This window comes from Hyperolius riggenbachi, chromosome 7 (genome assembly GCF_040937935.1).
Source record: "Hyperolius riggenbachi isolate aHypRig1 chromosome 7, aHypRig1.pri, whole genome shotgun sequence".
Classification (NCBI taxonomy): Eukaryota; Metazoa; Chordata; class Amphibia; order Anura; family Hyperoliidae; genus Hyperolius; species Hyperolius riggenbachi.
This window is the reverse complement of record NC_090652.1, coordinates 156706549-156731747: the sequence shown is the minus strand read 5'-3', so window position 1 is coordinate 156731747 and position 25199 is coordinate 156706549. Positions and strand designations below refer to the sequence as shown.

Below are 25199 nucleotides of genomic sequence, written 5' to 3'. Positions count from 1 at the left end.
CTCTGTTAATGCCCCTCGGTTCCATTGTGTCCAGCTTTTTTATCCAAAATGCCTCTCTATATAGTCATTTCTTAACCCTATCACCCCCTCTCCCCAGTGGGCCAACCTGCTCAATAATCATATATCTGAGTTGACTCACATTATGTTGAGCCTGTTAAAAATGATAAGCTACCGCTTGGTCAGTCAAAGATTCTCTAATCGCATGCTTATGCGACGACAGCCGTTTTTTGATTTTCTGTGTGGTCTGCCCAACATATAATAGTCTGCATGGACATTTTAGCGCATATATCACATAACTAGAATCGCACGTAAAGCAGTCGTTTATTTTAAATTTTGTACCTTTATGTGGGTGTACAATATGGTCACCCTTAATTACTGAATTACAATGAACACAGTTTATACACGGAAACGTGCCTCTGCGATTAGACTTTGACTGACCTCTCAAAATTGAATCAGCATGAACTAAACGATCCTGCAGGTTAGGGGCCCTCTTATAGGAGATAAGTGGAAGATTCTTGAAGTATCGTATGTCTGGGAAACTGTTCGAGAGCAGATACCAATGTCTTTTAATTATTTTTGCTATGCAATCACTTTGTGTATTATATCTAGTGACAAACGGTATCCGCTCCCGAACATCACCCCTTTGTCTCCTAACTCCCAAACTGCCATCTGTCACCCTAGACCTGGCCCCCTGGACCAAATCCCCAGGATAACCCCTACATATAAATTTTTGTTGCATTTGTTCCATCCTCTGTGCCCTGACCTCATCATCGCCTACAATCCTATGTACTCTCTGAAATTGTCCGACTGGGACAGACCTCCTAGTAGCCCACGGATGGAAACTCCCAAAGTGCAACAGGGAGTTCACATCCGTGGGCTTAACATAGAGATCCGTAACCAGTCTCTGGCCCTTACACATGACCAGTGTATCCAAGAAGCTAATCTGTTTGTCTGAGCTATGTACAGTAAGCCTAATGTCCGGGCATCTTGTCATCAATTGATCAACAAAGTCCACCAGGGTCGAATGTGGCCCCGCCCACACGCAAAAAATAACATCTATGTAGCGAAACCATTGAACTGCATATTTCTGAAAAAGTTCACTTGAATAGACAAACATTTCTTCATAGACTCCCATAAAAATATTTGCGTAGAACGGGGCCACATTCGACCCCATAGCTGTGCCCCTAACCTGCATGTAAAACTGTTCCTCATATCTGAAATAATTGAATTTAAGTACCATTTCCAACAAAGAACAAATAAACTATATCTGCTCTTTGGAGTAGTCAGACTCAGTTTCTAACATAAAACTAACTGCCTCAAGACCGCTCTCATGTGGTATAGCAGTATATAAGCTTTCTGCATCCATTGTAACTAGCAGCCACCCATCTTCAATAGGAGGTAGATTTTTTAGAATATTCAGATACATTTGAGTATCTTTCAAATATGATTTTAGAGAAAATACATATGGTCGAAGAACTTGATCTAAGTACTTAGAAATAGGGGCTAGAACTGAATCTATCCCGGCGACCATTGGTCGACCGGGAGGATTGTCCAGTCTCTTGTGAATTTTCGGGCAGATGTATATAACAGGAACAACTGGATGTGGCTATATCAAATATTCAGCTAGCTTGTCATCAATGACATTACGGGACTTAGCTGCAGTCACAGCTTCTAATATCTTTCCCTGGATTTCTACTGTTGGATCATTTGGTATCAATCGATAGGTTGTAACATCAGCGAGTTGTCTTAAAACCTCCTTCCGATAGTCTTTATTATCCATGACCACAATGGCCCCGCCTTTATCGGCGGGTTTGATTGTAATATTTGGATCATTCATCAGCTCCTTGATTGCCAATCTTTCTGGTTTACTGATATTAGGTCGAGAGAGAGAGAGAGAGAGAGAGAGAGAGAGAGAGAGAGAGAGAGAGAGAGAGAGAGAGAGAGAGATTGATTTTTTGGGGTGTTATTCCGGAAAATTCCGTCGGAATTATACAATTTCCGCGGAATTCCGTTTAAGAGGGATAGGAATTCCGTTCCGACCACCGGAATCGGAATTAGCTAATTCCGGCCGGAATCACGGAATTAATAATTCCGCAGAATTTTCCGACCATCCCTAATCCAGGTGTTTGTTGGTTGACTCCCTGGTTCCTATCTGTTTAAGGTAGAGCCTGGGGACTACTGCTTTTACGATTTGGTCCAGGGGGCCAGGTCTAGGGTGACAGATGGCAGTTTGGGAGTTAGGAGACAAAGGGGTGATGTTCGGGAGCGGATACCGTTTGTCACTAGATATAATACACAAAGTGATTGCATAGCAAAAATAATTAAAAGACATTGGTATCTGTTCTCGAACAGTTTCCCAGATATACGATACTTCAAGAATCCTCATCTTATCTTCTATAAGAGGGCCCCTAACCTGCGGGATCGTTTAGTTCATGCTGATTCAATTTTGAGAGGTCAGTCAAAGTCTAATCGCAGAGGCACGTTTCCGTGTATGAACTGTGTTCATTGTAATTCAGTAATTAAGGGTGACCATATTGTACACCCACATAAAAAGGTACAAAATTTAAAATAAACGACTGCTTTACGTGCGATTCTAGTTATGTGATATATGCGCTAAAATGTCCATGCAGACTATTATATGTTGGGCAGACCACACAGAAAATAAAAAAACGGCTGTCGTCGCATAAGCATGCGATTAGAGAATCTTTGACTGACTAAGCGGTAGCTTATCAATTTCAACAGGCTCAACATAATGTGAGTCAACTCAGATATATGATTATTGAGCAGGTTGGCCCACTAAGGAGAGGGGGTGATAGGGTTAAGAAATGACTATATAGAGAGGCATTTTGGATAAAAAAGCTGGACACAATGGAACCGAGGGGCCTTAACAGAGAATTTGATCTATTACCGTTTATTTGATTATTTCTTAATATTTAGCCCATGTTCCTTTGTGCCCAGCTTTGAGCTTGATGTGGGCTATTTTATGCTCTACATTTTGCTCACCTTATAATATATGCTATATGAGATGATAAGATCTAATGCACTGACTCCTGATACTGCCCTCACATATACAATATATGCTGATTGTTGGTATGTGATGGCTGATGCTGCATGCATGATTTATGCAGCCAGCGCTAGCCTCGGATATGGTGATATATGTTAAGATTGAAGTTATGCTTGGTCCCCTCCTGAGCTCTTTTTGCCATCCTCTGTGTCATGTTCATAGAGTATTTGTAGTGCGAAAAATGCATGCTGCAGGGTCTCCCTTTAATAAAGCATTTATAGTATCTGGTTGGGTCTCTTCCTATTGGCCACCTGCGCCGGCTCCCTCCTTAGTTACATTTAACAGCGCAGATCGGTGTTAGCAACGCCGCCTGCTTCTGCCGTTGCTGGGTGATGCGATAGGCGGAGTTATCTCCGCACTTCGCGTCACAGTATCCAGTTCCCCATCAGGTCCGCCGGTGAGGCGAACTGGTGGGAGTGGCTCCAGCGCAGGATGTGCGCCGGAATAGAGGTGTCCGTTGGTGAGATGGGAAGGGTGGGGGAGAACACAGTTTGAATCCTCCAATAGCAGAACCAGGAGAGCAGTCACCCATCAGGTCCGCACAAGGTGAGACCGGAAGGATTGGGTAGATAGTTAGTGGGATATTTTGATTGGCTGTTCGGGTGGGCTGCTGGGGTATATATAAATGGTGGGATTCATTGCTAAATTGTCTCTTGTACAGCATAGCTTGATAAAGGGGCGGTTGCCCTGAAACATCGCTTATGATTGCTGTTATGCCTTTGAAGAGCTAATAAAAGAGCTTTACTGGATACTGAATGGATGGTGCCGGTTTTTCTGCTTTCTACAATTGACCAACCAGAGTGCAGCTGGTCTAACCGTGGCACATCCATCTTGAACTTGAGGAGTGCTCCACAACTACTTTCATAAGGATTAATATTTGATTATGGGACAGCACAGACGATACAATACTTTGATACAATGTAAAGTAATCAGTGTGCAGCTTGCTTAACAGTGTAAATTCGTGTTTCAGTAATTTTATTGGGTTTTTGAAAAAAAGAAATAACAAGTAATCGTTTTATTCATAAGTACAATTGTATACATTAAAACTTGTGATCTTTCCATATAATGGACCAAGAATAAGTATACATGGACATTTGGATATCAGGTTTTTTAACATCATATTTAATGCTGGGAATACAACACAATACGTTTTTTGCGTTAGATTCTCCGCGTGATCTATAAATTCCAACATGTCCGATGCTCCATTCGATTCTGTTCCGCTCGATTCCTCATAGAAGTGAATGGAAAAAGAAAAATTAGCAGATGATAAGAGAATCAAGCGGGGAATCGCATAGCTAATAGATTGTGCGGAGAATTGAACGCGGATAACGTATCGTGTATTCCCAGCATTACTAATATATTGAGTAGGAGCAATTATGCACAATCTGAGGTTAACTAGGAGCGATTCCTTTTGGAGCCTGGGGCCTAAGAGACACCCTGCAAAGGCCCAAAAGTCGCATTCTATATATAGTAGAATGTATCGTTAATAAGCTACTGTGATAGTTTTTGTATTTTTATTAGACAAAATGCAATGTTGTTACCCAATTTCAGTGGAGCCTAATAGATGTCATAAATGAACAAACTAAAGAAACTACAGAAACAAGAACAAGAAAATAACTATTACCTGGGTAGCTAAACATAGAGTTCTTATATAGTTAAATGACTGTAGCTGTTTCTTAACAGTGTAAATTTGCTGTCCCATCAAAATAACTCAACACACAGCCATTAACCTCCTTGGCGGTAATGACGAGCTCAGCTCGTCCATGACTGCCGGAGGGCGCCGCTCAGGCCCCGCTGGGCCGATTTTGAGAATTTTTTTAAAAAACAAGCAGCAAGCACTTTTCTTGCTGCGTGTTGGGGACGCTCGCCGCCGATCCGCCGCCCCCCCTCGACCCCTGCGCAGCCTAGCCAATCAGTGCCAGGCATCGCTGAGGGATGGATCGGGATTCCCTCCGACGTCACGACGTCGATGACATCATTTTGTTTGTCGCCATGGCGACGGGGGAAGCCCTAAAGGAAATCCCGTTCAGAACGGGATTTCCTTATGAGCAAGCGCGCCGGTGGTGATTGGAGGGGTGGTAGGGATGCGGCAGGGATGGGGGAATCATGTAGCTAGCGCTAGGCTAGCTACATGATTTTAAAAAAAAATCCAAAAAATACTGCTGCGCAGCCACCCAGGCGAAATCAATAGAACGCCAGGGTGGTTAATGTCTAAACCCCTTACAACAAAAAGAGTACATCTCTAACTGAAAAATGTCAGAATTGTCTGCCCAGTTAGACGTTTTCCCTTCCCAGGGGTCATGTTACAATACTCATTAGTGTTACAAGGCCTCAGTAATGAATGGGGAACAGGGTTTATGTCTGCAGAACTCACTCATTTACACAGAAAAACTCAGAAGTGTTTACAAAACTAGTAAATTCAAAGCATGAGCTGATAAGGTTGGGGGAAACTTTAGTTAAGGCATATTAAATAAATGTGGCCAGTGTAGACATAACATACTGCCCATACTCGTAAAATGTATTAACAATAACAATAAATAGCAATGATCTGCTCCTCATTATATATAATATTGCCTTGTCCTGTGTCCCCGCGTCCATGCGTAGTGCCGGACACTCATGCACGGCACGAGGACAGACGGGCAGACACGGGTATGAGGTGCGTGTCATGGGTGTGCGTGTCGCGAATTTGTGCGCACATGTGCAGAGTGCAGGTGGGCATTGCTCATTGTGGGGGCACAGTAGTTGCAGTCGAGGCCTACTGCCCGTTTTAAACAGACGGACCTTTCAACTAGTGTAATAATATTCACGAGGAACAAACACTAATGTTAATGTTTTGAAAAACCAGTGGTAGGTAGATTTATGAGAACTTTACCCTTGTTTGTGCTGAGTTTTACCTCAGGGGTGGCTTGTGCTGCTAGTCTGCAGTGACGTGGCCACTAGCAGATTGAATCCACATTTTTTCAAGAGAGCGACCTACTCCCATCCTCATAATAATACTGGATTACCCGAGATGGGATGATTTTCTCCACCAGCTTCAAGTGGTTGGTTGCCCCTCACTGCAACCCTCCTTTGTGAATATATTTCCTAACATTGATAAATTTATTTCAGGTTTAGTGGAATATTGCACTGTTGGGCTGCCGTCATCTCCGTGCTTTTTTCCTAAGGTACTGCAAGGTAGGGTGACCAAACACCCCAAAAAAGAAGAGACAACGGGAGCCCAAATGGTGCAGTATGTCACAAGAAGAGTGATGGAAAACAAAAAAGATTAGGGTACTCATAAAGGAAGGCTGCACAAGGGGCAAACAACCGCTGCAAGCAGGTGGAGATCTATAAACCCGAATCTTATCTGGTGACCGACTGGAGCTGGATGCAGTTGCAGTCTTGGAGAAACAAAAAAGGTGCTATTGATGGCATAGCCACTAGGTACCAATGTACACCCCTCCCAAAGGGGGGTGAAAACCACAAAGTGGGTAAGAGGCACCCTGGAGTTGAAACAGCTAAAAATCGAAAAATAGAGGTGGTTTACCTTAATAACAAGTTCATATAAATATGAATTTTATTAAGCACAGACAATGCGTTTTGTGGGTCTGCACCCACTTACTCAGGCCAAATAAAGTGCCAGTGTTGTATCAGAGCCAAGTATATGGAGGAGCGCCTCACTACCTGGCTCTAATATTTATATGAACTTGTTACATATTTATATGAACTTGTTGTTATTGAGGTAAGCCACCTCTATTTTTCTATTTTTAGCTATTTTTAACTCCGTTTTATCTACTTCTGGGTGCCTCTTACACCCTTTGTGTTTTTCCTAAGGTGATCACTTTTTTCACCTCCCCCTTGGAGATTGTTGAGATAATTGTGTAGACTAACTTTTAATAAACTTCCTGATGAGTTTTGTTGCCCATGCAGCACATTTTATTCTTCTCCCTGGAGAAACACTCTATGATCCTTTTCAGCATGTCATAGAGCTAATTGTGTATACTTTTTACATGTATTTTTGTATTATGGCTTGCACATTATCTTGTGTCTTTTTAAGGCGTCGGTGTACTTATGGTTCGTGGAAGTGAAGAAAGCCATTGCTTTGCCATGAAATGCATCAGGAGCAGCTGTGTAACAATAGTCTTGCTGGGAGGGGGCCTGGGAGGTGGTTCTGCTACTAATTATGGAGAGCAATCAGCGCCGCAGAAGCGTTATTATACATTACCTGCTCCTGTCGTGCGCGTCTCCTCCTCACACTTCCTGGTTAAAGGGAGTTCTGAAGAAGTTTTTAAAACAATAAACAGATACTTATCTAAGGAGAGGGAAGGCTATGGGTCCTATAGAGCGTTCCCATTCTCCTCACGTTCCCCACGTTCACCCGCATGCTCCACCGTTAGCAGTTTACGATCAATAGGTCGTAGACTGCTCTCTTCCACTTTGGCTGGGCTTCACAAGTCTTCGGCAGCACTTGGGCACCTGAAGACAGGCAACTCTGTATAGCGAACATGTGAGTGCCCTTCCTCGTGCATCCGCTAGCAGGGCCGGTTCTAGACTTTTTGCTGCCCGAGGCAAACTTGTGAGGATGCATTCCCACCCCGATTTGGAATCAGCAACCGATAATTTACTCTGCTTCATTTAATGTTCTCACATGACATGCTGCAGCTCAACACAATAGCACACTGGCTGGATGCGAGTCCATTCCTTCTCAGGAAGGTACACAAAGTACAAAAGTACTGCCTGATGCAAATGTTTCACCTTGCTTCATGAGAGAATTGGCCATGCCCGTAAGTGCGCAGTACAGAGCCGCCTGTCTTCAGGATGACTTGGCTCCCAAAGACTTCGTAAGTCTCCCCCGGAGATTTAAATGGAGAAGCCTGCAGGGAACGAGGGGACTGGGAGGAGAACGGGATGGCTCTATAGGACCCAGAGCCTTTCCTCTCCTTAGGTAAGTATCTGTTTTTTTGTTTTTAATATCAGATCAGATTTACTTTAATTTTGCCATGGTGCAGCTTGAAGCTGCCAATCACCATGGGGCTTCAGTCCCCACATGGTGATTGGCTGACTGCATGCAGTGCACGGCATCTAAACACTGACCAGGAAGTGAGTGTAGGAGTGTAGGAGACCCATGCGCCTGGAACAGGTGATGTATAATGACTCCTGAGGAAGCTTATCGTAAGTGAAATCAGTTGGACGTGGTGGACTTCCAGTTGGATGGCATCCTACATATTACATTTGAGCACTGTGCATCTACTGGGTCAACGTAATAAGGGCCCATATATGTAAGTGTGCTTTATGTTTTGTAGGCTGATTTTGCCAATAAATTGTCCTAAAGAGAAACACTAAGAGGTGATTTTTCATTCTGTTTTTATGTGATGTTATGACAACCGTGATCTGGCTGTCTGGAACCATTCCTTTTTGGATGCATATGCTGGAGGGGTGATGGGCAGAGGGAAGGCGAACTGCTGGTACTATTGTGCCTTATATAGACCTTGTAATTCAAGTCTAACTGGTTAGCGTTTTTATAGCTTTTGGTGTGGTGGTGGAACACTAAGCCTGCACTGAAGTTAGAGATCATTTTTATTTTGAGGAATGTATAATAATGCTTGCTCCGTGCTGACTGCTCTGCATAATAAGGAACAGGACCAGACCTCTGTGATGGAGTGTGGGTAGGGGCGGGGCCTGCCAACAGATCTCTGCCCAGTCCAGGATAGTTATGTCCCTGATCAGGAGTCCTTCTGTTTTTAGCTGACTTAGTTTACAAAGCTATATCAACAACAAGCTACCTTTCCTGGACACTCTTTTCCTTCTCTGACACACTCAATTGGTCTGCTACTCAAACATAAATGTTACTGTTTGATACCTGTGAACACTATTTTGTGAGGTGCACTTTGTTGCAAGTTATGATATTGCTGTTTATACTGAGGAATAACTCGCTCCCCACACCTGAATCTCTCAAGCGTGAATAAAAAGTCACACTTTGCTTGCTACAAGCAATTACTAGGATGCACCACATTTTCAAACTTCTGCCTATTGTTCATTACTCTCAAATCTCACTACAACCAGGTTCTAGATCATAAGAGCCCTCTCATATGCAGGCTTATCACAGCACAGCAAGATAGGCGTGTATCTCACTCCAGCCATGGCTGTGGCTAAAAACAACCCTCCCGTTGGCTATGCTTCCTGCTCATCCAACTCCTCCACCTTCTCATATGTCCTGCCTTTAAAACTGAGGACTACTACAAGTTGATCACCTTTATTTTTTAAGAGCTATCTTTTTAAGTACCAAGTGTAGTTCTTATAGCTTAACTGGTTTTGTTTGAAGATTTTTACACTACTGGAGTCCCCATAGAAATGACATGTTCTTATACTTACAGGTAAACATTTCTCACTTGACTTGTCACAGACATGGATTTCACAATGCAGATATACAACATTAGAATCCTTCACATAGCCAAACAACTGAACAGAGAACTGGCCGGTAACAGAGTTCCCATTCTGTATCACATTAATAGTGGAGTCTTGTTTGGAGGGGCAGCTGTAAGACAGTAAGAGACCATGCATGATGTAGCATAAGTATGAGATTAATCATACAGTTTTATTTAAAAAAAAAATCCAGTTGATGTGCTATCTGTACTTATGTGGCATAGGACCTCTCACAATGCAGATATACAACGCTAGAATCCTTCACATAGCCAAACAACTGAACAGTGAACTGGCCAGTAACAGAATTCCCATTCTGTATCACACTAATAGTGGAGTCTTGTTTGGAGGGGCAGCTGTAAGCCAGTAAGAGACCATAAGTATGAGATTAATCATACAGCTTTATTTAAAAAAAAAATACAGTTGATGTGCTATCTGTACTTATGTGCCATAGTACCATAGTAAATTAGAGTGACTTTGGCCATGAATCAAGACAACAGGTAAATACTTGTTGGTTCCTGGCACGGTTATATTGCAGCAAAGTGACTTCAGACATATTATGGTTGCTTTCATTATTAGCCTTATTGCTAGGCTTAGGTATTAATGGAAAAACCATGCTGTAAAAGCACCTCTAACACTGTTGCTTGGCACCTACATTCTACACCAAAATGGATTGACAGTGGAATGTCATATGTGCTGTGACCTGAAAAGTGCAAAACAAAGAATTTACAGATAATAATCAGTTTTTATACTGTTGTATTTATTAAGAAGAAATACACATTCACGGGTCTACGTGAACTGTCCCCTCCATACATTACTTCAATAATCTCTAGATACCATCCCTCCTAGAACCTTGTATCCTCCCAGTAGACCCTCTTGTCATCCAGCTTGGTATTCTACTCTCACTCTTGCATTCAGAACTTCTCTCAGTGTCTTCTTTCCTTTGGAACTTTCTCCCACAGCTTGTTCATCATCATGCTCCAATCCTGGAAATCTTCAAACGCACCCTTAAGGCACACCTCTTCAGACTAGCTTATAATGTGTTATGGCTAGAATTATAGGCTCACTGCCTTTTACGCTAACTCCTTTGTCTATTCTCCTAGTGTCTCCACCTCACTACCCTCTAGATTGTAAGCTTATAATGGCAGGGACCTCCCCCTATCATTCTCAAGTCAGTGTATTTTATCGAATGAGCACGGACCAGTATTGGTGATATTTTCAAACTACACATCAATTTTATGTATTTGTACTTGTGTTGCTGGATGTCCTGATTGCACAGTGTATCGAACTGCTCATATATCTATGCTCCCTACTATGTGCAGCGCTACAAGATGTTGGAGCTATATAATTTAAAAATAATGAAATAATAATAACAATAATAATAATAATACCTATCCTTTATGATGTCATATCTTGAGGATGAAGACTGGTTACGGGTAGGTGTAGCATAGCAGTTTTTCATCACCACTGAGTACTGAGTGTTATCTCCCGATTTAAGGATGATGCCAATGTAGAGAACTGTTTTAGATGTCAGCAGGACCTCAGATCCTTCATAGACCGAATTAAAATTTGAGTCTCTGTAGAGAGCCATAACTAATTGTAGATTTCCAGTTCCTTCAATACTTACATTGACCGAGCTGTAAATTATAAACAGATTGTGTTGTAATTGGCATTATTGTTAGTACTACGTGAACATTGCAATATTTTCTCTAAATACTATTTGCCCAATAGGGGCAATGTTTCACTATCTTGGTAAAAATCTGATTTCCCCATGAAATGAAAAAAAAACCAACATAATTTTTAATTTTCAAATCATTAACATTTTTTTTTTAAATATACCATATTATGCACAGGATGGTCTACCTACCACTTTTTGTGGAATCCAGAGTATAAGGTCCGCTTACCTCACTGTTTATACTGGCAAAAGATAGGAATTATGAACCTTCACACAACTGAAATGTTATTATGAAAGAACTGATCCACAAGATTCCATGCTCCTTGCCAGTATAAGTGCTGACATCCAAAAAGTGTCTGATAAAGTAAGCTAAAGTAGAATTCTGGGCATTATATAAAAACTTTTCTGGAGAAAATGTTTCACTCACTTCTATCTACAGAACACCACTGGTCACTGGTGAAAATCCAAATTGCCTTCTGCAAGATCTAGCAGTGACTGACAGGGGTGTTGCTAGGCCTAAAGATCAGTGGCACGTGCCTCAAATCTATTCTGGGGTGCCCCGGATGTCCCCCAGGCAGTGGGTAGCAGTGCTCACCTCCTCCTGCTTGGTCTCCAGATTCTGCAGACATCTTCTCTTCTGGGCTTTCTCCAACTGGTATTTATGGCGTGTTTTTAAATAATTTTTGATAAATAAAATATAATTACTTTTTAAGATGCATTTGTAGTTATTGTCACATACCACCCACCATTTCTTTCCCTTCCTAATTGTTTTTGTCTGTCTCCTCCTTCTCCACCACAACACCCAACATTCCTCATAGAAGCACCACAGCCATGCTGGGTGCCCACCATTTCTTTCCCTTCCTAATTGTTTTTGTCTGTCTCCTCCTTCTCCACCACAACACCCAACATTCCTCATAGAAGCACCACAGCCATGCTGGGTGCTGTGAGGCCTTTATGGGGGCATTCAGGGAGCTATGGTTTTTCTATGGGGAGCATGTTGGGAGTTGTGGTGCCTCAATGGGAGGCCTGTGGGAGCATGGGAGGGAGTCCACTAGGAGTTCAGTAAACACTATGGGGGGACTGCCAGACAACCTGGCAGCAGGCCAGAAAAGCCAGCACAGAAGCCAGGTACCTCTGCCCAGTTATGCAGTGGTGCTGCCTATTTATGCAATATGCTGGATTTTTATTTTTGTATTAATGTAGAGGGGGGCTTCATCCAACATTTTGCTGAGCAGGCTTACTTAGACCGCTGTTAAGTTCATGTAAATTTGTCTCCACCCATCACCACACCCACATTCTGGTGCATGGCCATACCCATTTTTAGGCTGGAATGCCCAGAATTGCCCAGGATCTCTTAGGATTCTAGCAATGCCCCTGGTGACTGATAGAAAAAGGCTGCTTAAAATTTACCAAGATGGCTGTCCTCTTGCTCTTAAAGTTATGAAAATTATGAGAATGCCACAATAGCAGTTTTAATTGACAGAGCTGCTTTCAAATCAAATGACCTTTCGCAGAATTCATATAACTAGAGGAGCAGAGACATACTAAAGAGTGGTACTGTGTTGAATTACTCCCAACTCTGTCCTTAAAGTGTACCAGAGCTCTACAATTAAGAAGAACCCATACTTACCCACTGCTTCCTCCTGCAGCATAAACATGTGTGAGTCCCTCGCCGTCTTTCCATGGTTTGCTCTTCAGCCATAATCATCCCCGGTAATAGGATCAGCAGGGCTCAGTGTGGGTCTTCTGCGCTACTGCACATGCGCAGTAGACACGGACTGACACGACTGAACCAATTACTGAGGCTGATCGCGGCTAAACGGCAGACTGCGGGAGGACGGCGAGGGACTCACGTGTTTAGACTGCAGGAGGAAGCAGCAGGTAAGTATCAGTTCCTATAATGTAGAGCACTGGTTTCCTTTACGTACCACTGACAGTCCATGTTCTGTGGAAATACACACAGGTTGTTAATCAGCTCTGCTAAAACTAATTACCTCACATGTGAATATTTGTGATTTTCTACAAAACATGTACTGTTGGTGGTACTGGAGGGTACTGGGTGCAAGAATGCATGCCTACCTTCTTCCCTATCCATGAATCCTTCTTCACTATACACACGTACACCATTTAAGCCCTTTTTATTTTAGGAATCAATGTATCTCATGTATATCCTATTACATAAAATTCATGCCACATCATGGTTTCATGATCCTCTTCAGCAAAGTTGCCTACTGGTGGGGCTCAAGAAGATTTTAGTGTGAGGAGTGACAGGAATGGAAGTTGCAAGCAAGATATTAGAAGAACAGCAAAAAATGAAGGATACAAGAACAGAAGACTTAACGGGTAAAGGAAGAAAGAAGAGGAAAGAGATTTACGGATGAAAATGATGAATGAAGAAAGAGGTGGACAGAAGAAGAAGATATGACACTATAGAAAAGAAGAAGGAAGGGTATATATGAAAATAAGATTTTTTTTTTAATGCTATTCTTCATAGATTTTTTTCATTTCAAATAACATTTTACATGTAAATATGTAGAAGGTCAAAAAATATTTGTTACCAGTATACCTGGGGTTAGTTAGGATTAAAGGTGGCTCCCAGATTCCAGCATAATCCTGCTTCAAAGTTTACCTCTACTTGTGTGAGCTGAGCCAGATTTCTGCTAGGCCACAAAAGAGGGCTGGGATAGTGTTGCAGAGCTGGCAGTAGATTGGCTGTCACAGTTACATGCCTCTGTTGGTGTCATCCTTCACTTGTGACAACAAGCAAATAAATTGTTCCCCTCCTTAGCCTAACCACTCTTTCACAGTTCCTCCTCCCCTACCATAGAAAAAAATGCATGTTGCTTGGCTGTAGCCAAGCAATGTATCTGTAAATGCTTGCACCTAGAACTATTTCTCTAGCAATTGGGCATACTCACCGTTAGATTTAGGAGGAAAGGTGTGCATGCAATTAGTTTCCCACACTCATAAGGTATGGGATGAGTACCTTGTCTATAATAACAGACTAGACAATTTTCAAGATGAGGAAGACATTGTAGCCCCTCTTTTGAAAATTGTTCCTGGATATTATAGACTATATAGATGCTATAGCCCAGAGAGAGGAGTCCTATGTTAGAGAAAAGTGAAGTATACAGTGGAGGAAATAATTATTTGACCCCTCACTGATTTTGTAAGTTTGTCCAATGACAAAGAAATGAAAAGTCTCAGAACAGTATCATTTCAATGGTAGGTTTATTTTAACAGTGGCAGATAGCACATCAAAAGGAAAATCGAAAAAATAACCTTAAATAAAAGATAGCAACTGATTTGCATTTCATTGAGTGAAATAAGTTTTTGAACCCCTACCAACCATTAAGAGTTCTGGCTCCCACAGAGTGGTTAGACACTTCTACTCAATTAGTCACCCTCATTAAGGACACCTGTCTTAACTAGTCACCTGTATAAAAGACACCTGTCCACAGAATCAATCAATCAAGCAGACTCCAAACTCTCCAACATGGGAAAGACCAAAGAGCTGTCCAAGGATGTCAGAGACAAAATTGTAGACATGCACAAGGCTGGAATGGGCTACAAAACCATTAGCAAGAAGCTGGGAGAGAAGGTGACAACTGTTGGTGCGATTGTTCGAAAATGGAAGGAGCACAAAATGACCATCAATCGACCTCGCTCTGGGGCTCCACGCAAGATCTCACCTCGTGGGGTGTCAATGGTTCTGAGAAAGGTGAAAAAGCATCCTAGAACTACACGGGAGGAGTTAGTGAATGACCTCAAATTAGCAGGGACCACAGTCACCAAGAAAACCATTGGAAACACATTACACCGCAATGGATTAAAATCCTGCAGGGCTCGCAAGGTCCCCCTGCTCAAGAAGGCACATGTGCAGGCCCGTCTGAAGTTTGCCAATGAACACCTGAATGATTCTGTGAGTGAATGGGAGAAGGTGCTGTGGTCTGATGCGACCAAAATAGAGCTCTTTGGCATTAACTCAACTCGCTGTGTTTGGAGGAAGAAAAATGCTGCCTATGACCCCCAAAACACCGTCCCCACCGTCAAGCATGGGGGTGGAAACATTTTGCTTTGGGGGTGTTTTTCTGCTAAGTGCACAGGACAACTTAATCGCATTAACGGGAAAATGGACGGAGCCATGTATCGTGAAATCCTGAACGACAACCTCCTTCCCTCTGCCAGGAAACTGAAAATGGGTCGTGGATGGGTGTTCCAGCATGACAATGACCCAAAACATACAGCAAAGGCAACAAAGGAGTGGCTCAAGAAGAAGCACATTAAGGTCGTGGAGTGGCCTAGTCAGTCTCCGGACCTTAATCCAATAGAAAACCTATGGAGGGAGCTCAAGCTCAGAGTTGCACAGAGACAGCCTCGAAACATTAGGGATTTAGAGATGATCTGCAAATAGGAGTGGACCAACATTCCTCCTAAAATGTGTGCAAACTTGGTCATCAATTACAAGAAACGTTTGACCTCTGTGCTTGCAAACAAGGGTTTTTCCATTAAGTATTAAGTCTTTTATTGTTAGAAGGTTCAAAAACGTATTTCACTCAATGAAATGCAAATCAGTTGCTATCTTTTATTTAAGGTTATTTTTTCGATTTTCCTTTTGATTTGCTATCTGCCACTGTTAAAATAAACCTACCATTGAAATGATACTGTTCTGAGACTTTTCATTTCTTTGTCATTGGACAAACTTACAAAATCAGTGAGGGGTCAAATAATTATTTCCTCCACTGTACATAACTAGGTAAGTTGGTTGTTGAGCACAGGTAAGTCACAGGTGAGGGGGTGAATTTGGTGTTAAATACAGGTGGGACATTGGTAAATAAGATTGGTGTTAGGAATAAATAATGGAGTATGGTAAGTATTAAAGAAAGGTGGAGCACAGAAAAAGGGGTGTAGGTGAGGGACATTTGTGTAAGGTAAAGTTAGTGTTACATTTAGGTGAGGCATAGATGAAGGACTTGCTACGTATATGCTAGAGTGGTGCAATGGGGTAAGGGTAGTGATAAAAAGTAAGGATAAATCAAAGGTCAGTTAAGTAAGTGATAATATATCTGTTCTAAAACAACATGTTGGTGCAGTATGGTCACCTTATACCAGTGTGCCAGTTTTATGTATAGTCATGAGTAATTGAGTAGCACTGAACACATTTGTGCTTACCTTGCAAAAGGCTTTAAGGCAGTTTCAAGAGAAAGCACTATGTCCAGGGGGTATATGCAGGAATAATCTATACCAATAATATCTTCTCCACCAAGTGACGAATTAGTGTTCAGTGACAGGTAAATGGTATTTTTGTAAATGACATGTGTTTTGTTGCTCTGTACAAAGTAAAATTTATAATACATGTCAAAAAAGGCTGGGATCTCAATGACTTCCATTTAAAAAGCTAAAGAAGAGCTTAGTTGTTAATCACATTCACAAATGAAAAGACATATTTATGCCTCACTGCTCCACTGATTACATATATATATAGGCTCTGCTTCATACTAGAGATGTTGTGAACATAGAATTTTACATTCGCAAACGGCGAACATGAACTTACGCAAAATGTTTGCGAATCTGGCGAACTGCCATAGACTTCAATGGGCAGGCGAATTTAAAACCTACAAAGACTGTTTCTGGCCACAAAAGTGATGAAAAAGTTGTTTCAAGGGGTCTAACACCTGGACTATGTCATGCCAGTGGGGGATCCATGCCAAAAGTCTTACCAAAAATTACGGAGTTGATGCAAACTCAGGTTTTAAACCCTAAAGGGCGAAAATCACATTATGCACAGCTCTGGGTGACAGTGGGCTATGGAGTGTCTCACACAGAGAGACACAATAGTCCTATCAGAATACATTGAAATAATAATGCATTGGAGTGATGAGGCAACAGCAGTAGTGTGCACACAGCTCCGGGTTTCAGTGAGCTGTGGAGTGGCGCACGTACACACACACACACATGCACACACACACACACACACATGCACACACACACACATGCACACACGCACACGCTGTTTGAAGTGCTTTCACAGCAAGTAAGGAACAAGAACACAGGCCTAGCTAATGCTTTCCCTAACTATCTGCAGCAAGTCTGACCCTGCTCTCACTAACAGTCAGCAGCCAGCAGAGAATTGATCCAATATGGCCACTGCAACTGCTTTTTGATAGGGGGAGTCCAGGAAGGAATGCCAGCTGATTGACTGCCATGTGTCTGCTGACTGTGAGGTAAGGGGTCAAAGTTTAGCTCAATGATGATGTATAGGGGGGGGGGCGAATTGAACGCGCCAAATGTTCGCTGTTTGCCGCAAATGTAAACAGCCGATGTTCGCAGAATACTGCTCACCGACGAACTGCTCGGGCCATCTCTACTTCATTCTTGTGCCTCACTGCTCTGCTGATTACATATACAGGCTCTGCTTCATACTCGTATCTTATTTGTCCCCTTGCAAAACAGAATTTATCTGACTGAAAACAGCATACCTCACATAAGTGATTTATATAAAGGAAAAAAGAAGATCTATGTCATTTTGAAATATCCAAACATTTAGGTAGCATTTAAAACAGGAACTTTTCTGCACATTATAAAATGTTTGACGCAAAGTCAGACACAATCCAATGTACACATGCATATTTAAAAGTTATTCTTTTAGATAGCAGAAAAATTATCTCCTGGGAGAAAATTCAAGAGAAAAAAGTATTGTTTAACCTTTTTGAAAGAGTAGAGAAATTGGAGAATGCCTCAGAGAAAACTGAAAAAAGATGTGGAGAAATAACAGAGAAGATAAAGAAACATGAAGAACAGCTATGAAAAATAACATCTAGGTTAGACCAAGAAAACAGAGATGAAAGGAATAATAATAAAATCAGTGGTATACCTTTAGACATCCCCACAAAGGAAATCCTAGAAGTAGTAACAGAAATGTTGTGTGAGATACTGGCCAAAAAGCCAATCCCAAGCTTGAGCTTGGCACTGCAGTAGGGATGCTCATTCGGATTTATGCGGAATTGAAATTTCTGCATTTCCAATCGAATTTGGAAAACGGAAATCGGAATTTCCGCGGAAATCCGATTTACCTCAACTCGGTAATTTTAGCCAAATCACAGAACTTGGAAGCATTGGACCAATCGGAGAATGCAGAATTTTTCTGCAAAATTTTAATTGTAGATCAATATCAAAACTGAGTTTCCGTTTTTCCAATTTCCATTTTTCTGATTTTTTTTTCATTTTTGCATTGTCTGATGCAAAAAAATTGGAAAAAAGGAAAAACAGAACATTGGAGATTAGAAAATAAAAAAATGGAAGCTTGGAAATCGGAATTTCCGCAGAATCAGAAATGGGCATTTCCGACCATCCTTACTTGGCAGGGTGCACATAATTGGGAAGAAAAGGAAGACAGGCCATAGCAGAAACACTAATGTGATATGTCGAGGACAGTTTTTTTCAAACTAAAGAAAAAATTCTTACCAATGCACGAATAAAAGAAAGTATTGCATTTAGAGGGAAGAAACTTTAACACTCTCAAGATACTGTATCTCTGAAAGGACAATTAGATGTTGAAAACCCTTGCTATAAAGGATTAAGGACAGAGGGGGTTACTGCCAGTGGGGCTTCCCCCTGTCCTTGGCCTTTCAAGTGGAAGGAAGAACCTTTATCCTGAAAGATGGGGAACCACTGGACAGGCTTTAACAACACCTTGAACTGCCATTAATCAAAATTCAAGGTGGACTTAGCGCTTGCACAATGGGTACCTTAGTTTTTGTTGGTGTAGTACGATTTCTCTGATGTCTCCCCTCTAATTGGTTTTCCCCGTTTTAAGCCAGGCCTTCAGTGGGCGTTTTGTGGGTCACGGGGCTCAGAGGGTCAACCGGTCTGTTTGGGTCATCTTTGGCGAGGGACTAGACTTCGGACTCTGGAAGAACTCAGGTGTGATTATGGGCAGTTCCCAATTAACTTCTGGAGACTGAAGCAGGTGGAGTCAGGCTGCATGAATGGGTTGCTCTCTTTACCAAAAAAGATAAACATTCAGTTTCTTTTTTATACAAATTAATTCGGGAACAGGAACAATGGTTGTATCTATGGGCATGGGAGAGGGAAATTGGCTCAGATTTATATGAGGAACAACGGAGTATAATTCTTTCTCACGCCCACTCCTCCTCCATTAGTACCAGAACCCAAGAGAGCAACTACAAAATATTATCTAGATGGTATAGGACACCTGTGAAACTAGCCCAAATGTATGGACTTAGAGATGATGGCTGCTGGAGGAAGTGTGGAGGCAGAGGAACCTTACGCCACTTGTTTTGGGAGTGCCCTTTGCTCCGTAGCTTTTGGTCTGAAGTTCTAAGAATAATCCGCAACGTGTCTTGCCAGAGGATCGAGGATAACCCCTGGTCTTTTCTACTCCACCTGTCCAAATCCAAGAGATATACCGTATACGAAATCAGTTGTCCCATATATGTTAAATAAAGCCAAGAGCTTTATTCCTCTCTTTTGGAAAACTACCTATATACCCACAGTTAAAAATTGGTTTCAGAAACTTAATGAGACTCAACAGATTGAGGAGACCATTTTAGAAAGCAAGGATAAATATAGCAAACATTACTCGGTTTGGGCAGTCTGGATTGATTATCAATCCTCAGAGAAATATCAACACATTCTTGCATAAGATGAACAACCCAACCTTCCTAACCCTCTACCATTCTTCTTTTCACGTGGTTAGACGCTCCCCCCACCCACCCCCACTCTAATACCTATATACTCTGGAATTATGTCAATCTTAGTTCTCAGCCTCCCCCCCCCCCACTTATGGTCGTTGATATTATTGTTTATATATTGTTGTTTTGTTAAGATATTGGATGCTTTGTCTCTATTTCCTTTATGTAAATCAGCATCATAGAATTCTGGTTAGTTTTGGTCAACTTTTTGACCTTAAGGGAGTTATTCGGCATCAATATAAGATATCTGTCAAAGTCCTCCCATCATAGTTATAGATCTCTGTAACTGTATGTGTTATATACTATTAAAACTGCTACAAGTGTATGCCATTTTCTAAGTTCCCATGCTTGGACATTTTAAATGCATACTGTTTGTACATATATGCAGCTTATAAAATAAAAAAAAATATGTTAAAAAAAATCAAATTTCAAGGCTGAGAAACTCCACAATAAAAGTTTAAAATGAAGGTAAAAATAATGAGCTTAAGGCTGGGCCATTTTAAGATAATTATCCAGGGTGGGGGGGTCGAGGGCCAGTTCACATGCACTAGAAACCTGTTGTGACTCCGTGTTCGCGTCACAACAAACGTGTCAAGTGACACAAGACAACCCCGTTTTCCAACCAAGAGAGGACGGCCTTTCCAAAAGGATCCCACCAAATAGATTTGTATGAGTAGAACATGGATTGAGTATGGTATGATTGATTCTACTTCTTTCTGTAGGTCCCTCACAAAATTGTTGTAAAAACCTTGAAGATTAAGTGGCAAGAATGTCCTTGGGTAATTTCAAAACTTGATTCTTCATGAGGATCCAGTCAAATAGCAAATTAGCATCTAGACTCTTTTAAAGCCTATAGGCTCGTAGATATTTGAATGATTGTGTGCATTCTTATCCAAGAATCATTTTTTTTATTCCACAAAGTCAGATTTTTTTAAAATTCTGGATGCAAATATTGGTAATATCAATTTTTTTGGGGATATTGAACCTGTAATTCTCCAATCCTCTCAGTTAATTGGACTTCAGGTCTTGCGCCAGAAAAAGTCTGGAGATTGGATAATAATCTGCTGAAAAATAAGGAGATACAAAAAAAAATATCAAAGATGAAGGCCTCTTTCACAGTAGGATGTTGCATTTAATGCAAAGTTAAAGTCGCAACGCAAATTACACCGCAACACCCCTGAAAAGTTGCAATGCAACTTAATGCCCCGTTATTGTCGCATACAGTAGAACATACAGGCAATGAAAAGTATGCTTCCAAGTCATTACTGAGCAAGTGCAAACAGTCCAACGCAACGCAGCTAATAACGTGTATAACGTACAGCATACAGCACTTTCTAATAACGCTACACGTTACACACAAACGCAACGTGTGCACTGTGAATGTTTCACAGACTTAGTATTTCTGTGCGTTAGTCTGCGTCGAAACTTTAATGTTGCACTGTCTGTGAAAGAGGCCTAAGGATTTTTTATAAACTCAATAGAAATTAAGATATTGAGAAAAAGATCCTTTAAGATGCTTTCAAATGAAAAATCCGTGCTTCTTTTATACAGATTAAAGGTGGGACAAATAGGGAAAACATTAAAAAGCTGAACTACTATTATTATTTAGCATTTATATAGTGTTGTTGACATCTTCCAGAGCACTGCACAGAGTATATTGTCTTGTCACTTAACGGTCCCTCAGAGGGGCTCACAATCTCTCTCTTTGAATTGAAGGCTCAAGCTAATACACTATTGAATGAGGAATGGTGAAGGAAAAATAATTATATAATATACTGTCAAGGGACAAACAGATTAGACTGAATAATTGATGACCTCCTGGAAAAAAAAAAAGCTATATTGTGAATATTAGTGGGTCGAGAATGGGTCGGCACCACCAAAATGTATTATAGCTCTTTATTGCATATCAAAACAAGGCAGCAGTGACAGTCGCTGTTTCTGGCGAATATTCCCTTTCTCAAACTGCGATAATTACATTTTGGTGGTGCCGACTTATTCTTGACCCGCTGATCTGTATATTCCTGGAGACACTTGGGTAGGGGGTCTGAGCACACCGTCGTCTTCATAAGGTACTCCTTCACTTGTCATTTGTAAAGTGAAAAAAAATTAGCGAGCAAGATGGTAAAAGTCTACACAGCACTCAAAAAATAAGCAGTGGCTTTGGGTGCTGAAGCACCCCCTAAATTTGTCCAAGCACCCTATTAGCACCCCCCAGTGTGAACTGACTTTCGGTGTCTAATAGACACGGCGTCAGTTCACCGGCAGCAGCCATTTTCCCGTAGCCCTGCTCTCAGCACGGGAGTTTCAGTTGCTGGCTGGCAGAGGATCGTGGGAGCTGCGTGCCGGACAGAGCCGGGACAGGAGGTCTTCTGCAGGTAAGTAATTGTTTTTTTTTTATTTATTAGCAGGTGTATTTTCTGGGCAAGTCTGCCGCATGATTGAAGTGTTTTCTGGTCAAGCCTGCCACATTATTGAAGTGTTTTCTGGTCAAGCCTGCCACATTATTGAAGTGTTTTCTGGTCAAGTCGGCGACATGATTGTGTTTTTTGGTCAAATCTGCCACATGATTGAAGTGTTTTCTGGTCAAATCTGCCACATGACTGTGCTTTCTGGTCAAATCTGCCACATGATTGAGGTGTTTTCTGGTCAAATCTGCCACATGATTGAAGTGTTTTCTGGTCAAATCTTCCACATGATTGAAGTGTTTTCTAGTCAAATCTGCCACATGATTAAACCTATTTTCTGGTCAAGTTTGCCACATGATTGCACCTATTTTCTGGTCAAATCTGCCACATGATTGCATGTGTTTACTGGGCAAATCTGCTCACATTACATGTATTTTCTTGAGAAAACCTGCACAATTATGTGAGTTTTCTGGGGAAACGGTCACCATAACTTGGGCCCACTGTCTTTGCGTTGCACTTTTGAAGGGAACCCGAGGTGAGAATAATATTGAGGCTGCCATATTTATCTCCTTTTAAGCAATACCCGTTGCCTGGCTGCCGTGCTGGTCCTCTGCCTCTAATTCTTTCAACCATAGACCCTGAACAAGCATGCAGCCGGTCAGGGGTTTCTGACAATATTGTCAGAACTGACAAGATTAGCTGCATGCTTGTTTCTGGTGTAATTCAGTTCACTACTGCAGCCAAAGAGATCAGCAGGGCTGCCAGGCAACTAGTATTGTTCAAAAGGAAATAAATATGGCAGCCTCCATATCACTCTCACCTCAGGTTCACTTTAAATTACAGTTAGCCCTGCCCTCATCTGTCATGGCCGCGCCCATTTTTTTGCCGCGGCGTCATCAGCTACCCCACAAGTTGGTCCAGCACCTGCATAGCACCCCCCAAAAAAATCCTGTTAAAGGATACCCGAGGTGACAGGTGACATGATGAGATGGATGTGTATGTACAGTGCCTAGCACACAAATAATAACTAGGCTGTGTTCCTTTTTTTCTTTCTCTGACTGAAAGAGTTAAATATCAGGTATATAAGGGGCTGACTCAGTCCTGACTCAGACAGGAAGTGACTACATCAGGTATGTCAGTAACAGTTCCTGTCTGAATCAGGACTGGGTCAGACTACAGTGCGACCCTCACTGATAATACATTACAACTATAAAACACTTTCCTAGCAGAAAATCGCTTTTGAAAGCAGGAAAGAGATAAAAAGGGTCAATAGTTCATAGATTTTAGATCTGGCATACTTTAATGAATGTGTTATTGAGCAAAAACAGTAAAACAGAAAAAACTTAAAAAGTCGATTTAAATATGAAATAAAGCTGGAATATCTTAAAAAAGTAATTTTTAGGAGAAGGTGGATAATTACAATTGTTTATTTATTTAGTTTATTTTCACCTCGGGTGTCCATTTCAGCCTGCCGATATTTTTCACCATCAGAGCAATTTTTACCTCCCATTCATTCGCCAATAACTTTATCACTACTAATCACAATTAATTGATCTATATCTTGTTTTTTCTACCACCAATTAGGCTTTCTTTGGGTGGTACATTTTGCTAAGAATTATTTTTTTCTAAATGCATTTTCACAGGGAAATTAAGGAAAAAAATGGGAAAAAATCATTATTTCTCAGTTTTCGGCCATTGTATCTTTAAAATAATTCATGCTACCAAGCCTACCATAATTAACCTATTTTGGTTCCTGGACGTAGTTTCTACGTCCAGGAACCATGCGCGCTACCGCTCGCCTCCGCGGCCGATCGTGCACGTGCACGCGCACTCCCGGCCGCGGATTCGGTAGCCAAGGAATCAATGTATCGGGCTATGGAGCCCGATCATTGATTCCTCTCCCCCGCTGAAAAAGCGACAGCTTCTCTCAGAAGCTGAGCTTTTTCTGGCCGTCTCCTTCCCGATACGTCACTCTAAGCGCGTGCTACGCTTAGAGTGACGTCATGTAAACAAACTCATGGCCGCCATCTTGTGGCCAAAAAGTAATACTACACCTGAAAAAAAAACAAAAAGAATTAACACACATTTACATTATAAATCTATTGTTTACCTCCCACCCTCCCAAAAGTACCCAAATAAAATGTTTAGTATAAAAAAAAAAAACCATTACAATAAAAAAAAAAAACATGTAAATATTTACCTAAGGGTCTAAACTTTTTAAATATCAATGTAAAGATGAAATACTTCTATATTTTTTTTATTTTTAACTTGTAAATAGTGATAGATGCAAAATGGAAAAAATGCACCTTTATTTCCAAATAAAATATTGTCGCCATACATTGTGATAGGGACATAATTTTAACGGTGTAATAACCGGGACATTTGGACAAATACAATACGCGAGTTTTAATTATGGAGGCATGTATTATTTTAAAACTATAATGGCTGAAAACTAAGAAATAATGCATTTTTCCATTTTTTCTTGTTCTTCCTGTTAAAATGCATTTACAGTAAAGTGGCTCTTAGCAAAATGTACCCCCAAAGAAAGCCTAATTGGTGGCAGAAAAAACAAGATATAGATCAGTGCATTGTGATAAGTAGTGATAAAGTTATAGGCTAATGAATGGGAGGTGAACATTTCTCACGTGAAAATGACGGAACCTGAATGGGTTAAAAGCTATGTATTTTATTTGCCCATTTTCCCCGGTTATTACACCATTTCAATTATGTCCCTATCACAATGTATGGTGCCAATATTTAATTTGAAAATAAAGGTGCATTTTTTCAGTTTTGCGTCCATCACTATTTACAAGTTTATAATTTAAAAATGTTTGTAATATACCCTCTTCACAAGCATATTAAAAAAGTTCAAGCCTTTAGGTAACTATGTTTTTGTTTTTATAATTGTAATTTCTTTTTCTTAAAAACATTTATTTGGGTAA

General features: G+C 41.1%; 1 protein-coding gene across 1 annotated transcript in view; it reads right to left on the bottom strand.

The window, feature by feature from the left end:
• The window catches only part of LOC137524666 (uromodulin-like), a 150850-nt gene that overhangs the window by 8544 nt on the left and 117107 nt on the right, over positions 1-25199 (bottom strand). The window contains exons 13-15 of the mRNA XM_068244794.1: positions 16311-16468; positions 10855-11100; positions 9416-9578 (exon numbers count right to left, since the gene is read on the bottom strand). Of these exons, the coding sequence (XP_068100895.1) occupies positions 9416-9578; positions 10855-11100; positions 16311-16468 (567 nt within the window). The remainder of the gene's footprint in view (positions 1-9415; positions 9579-10854; positions 11101-16310; positions 16469-25199) is intronic.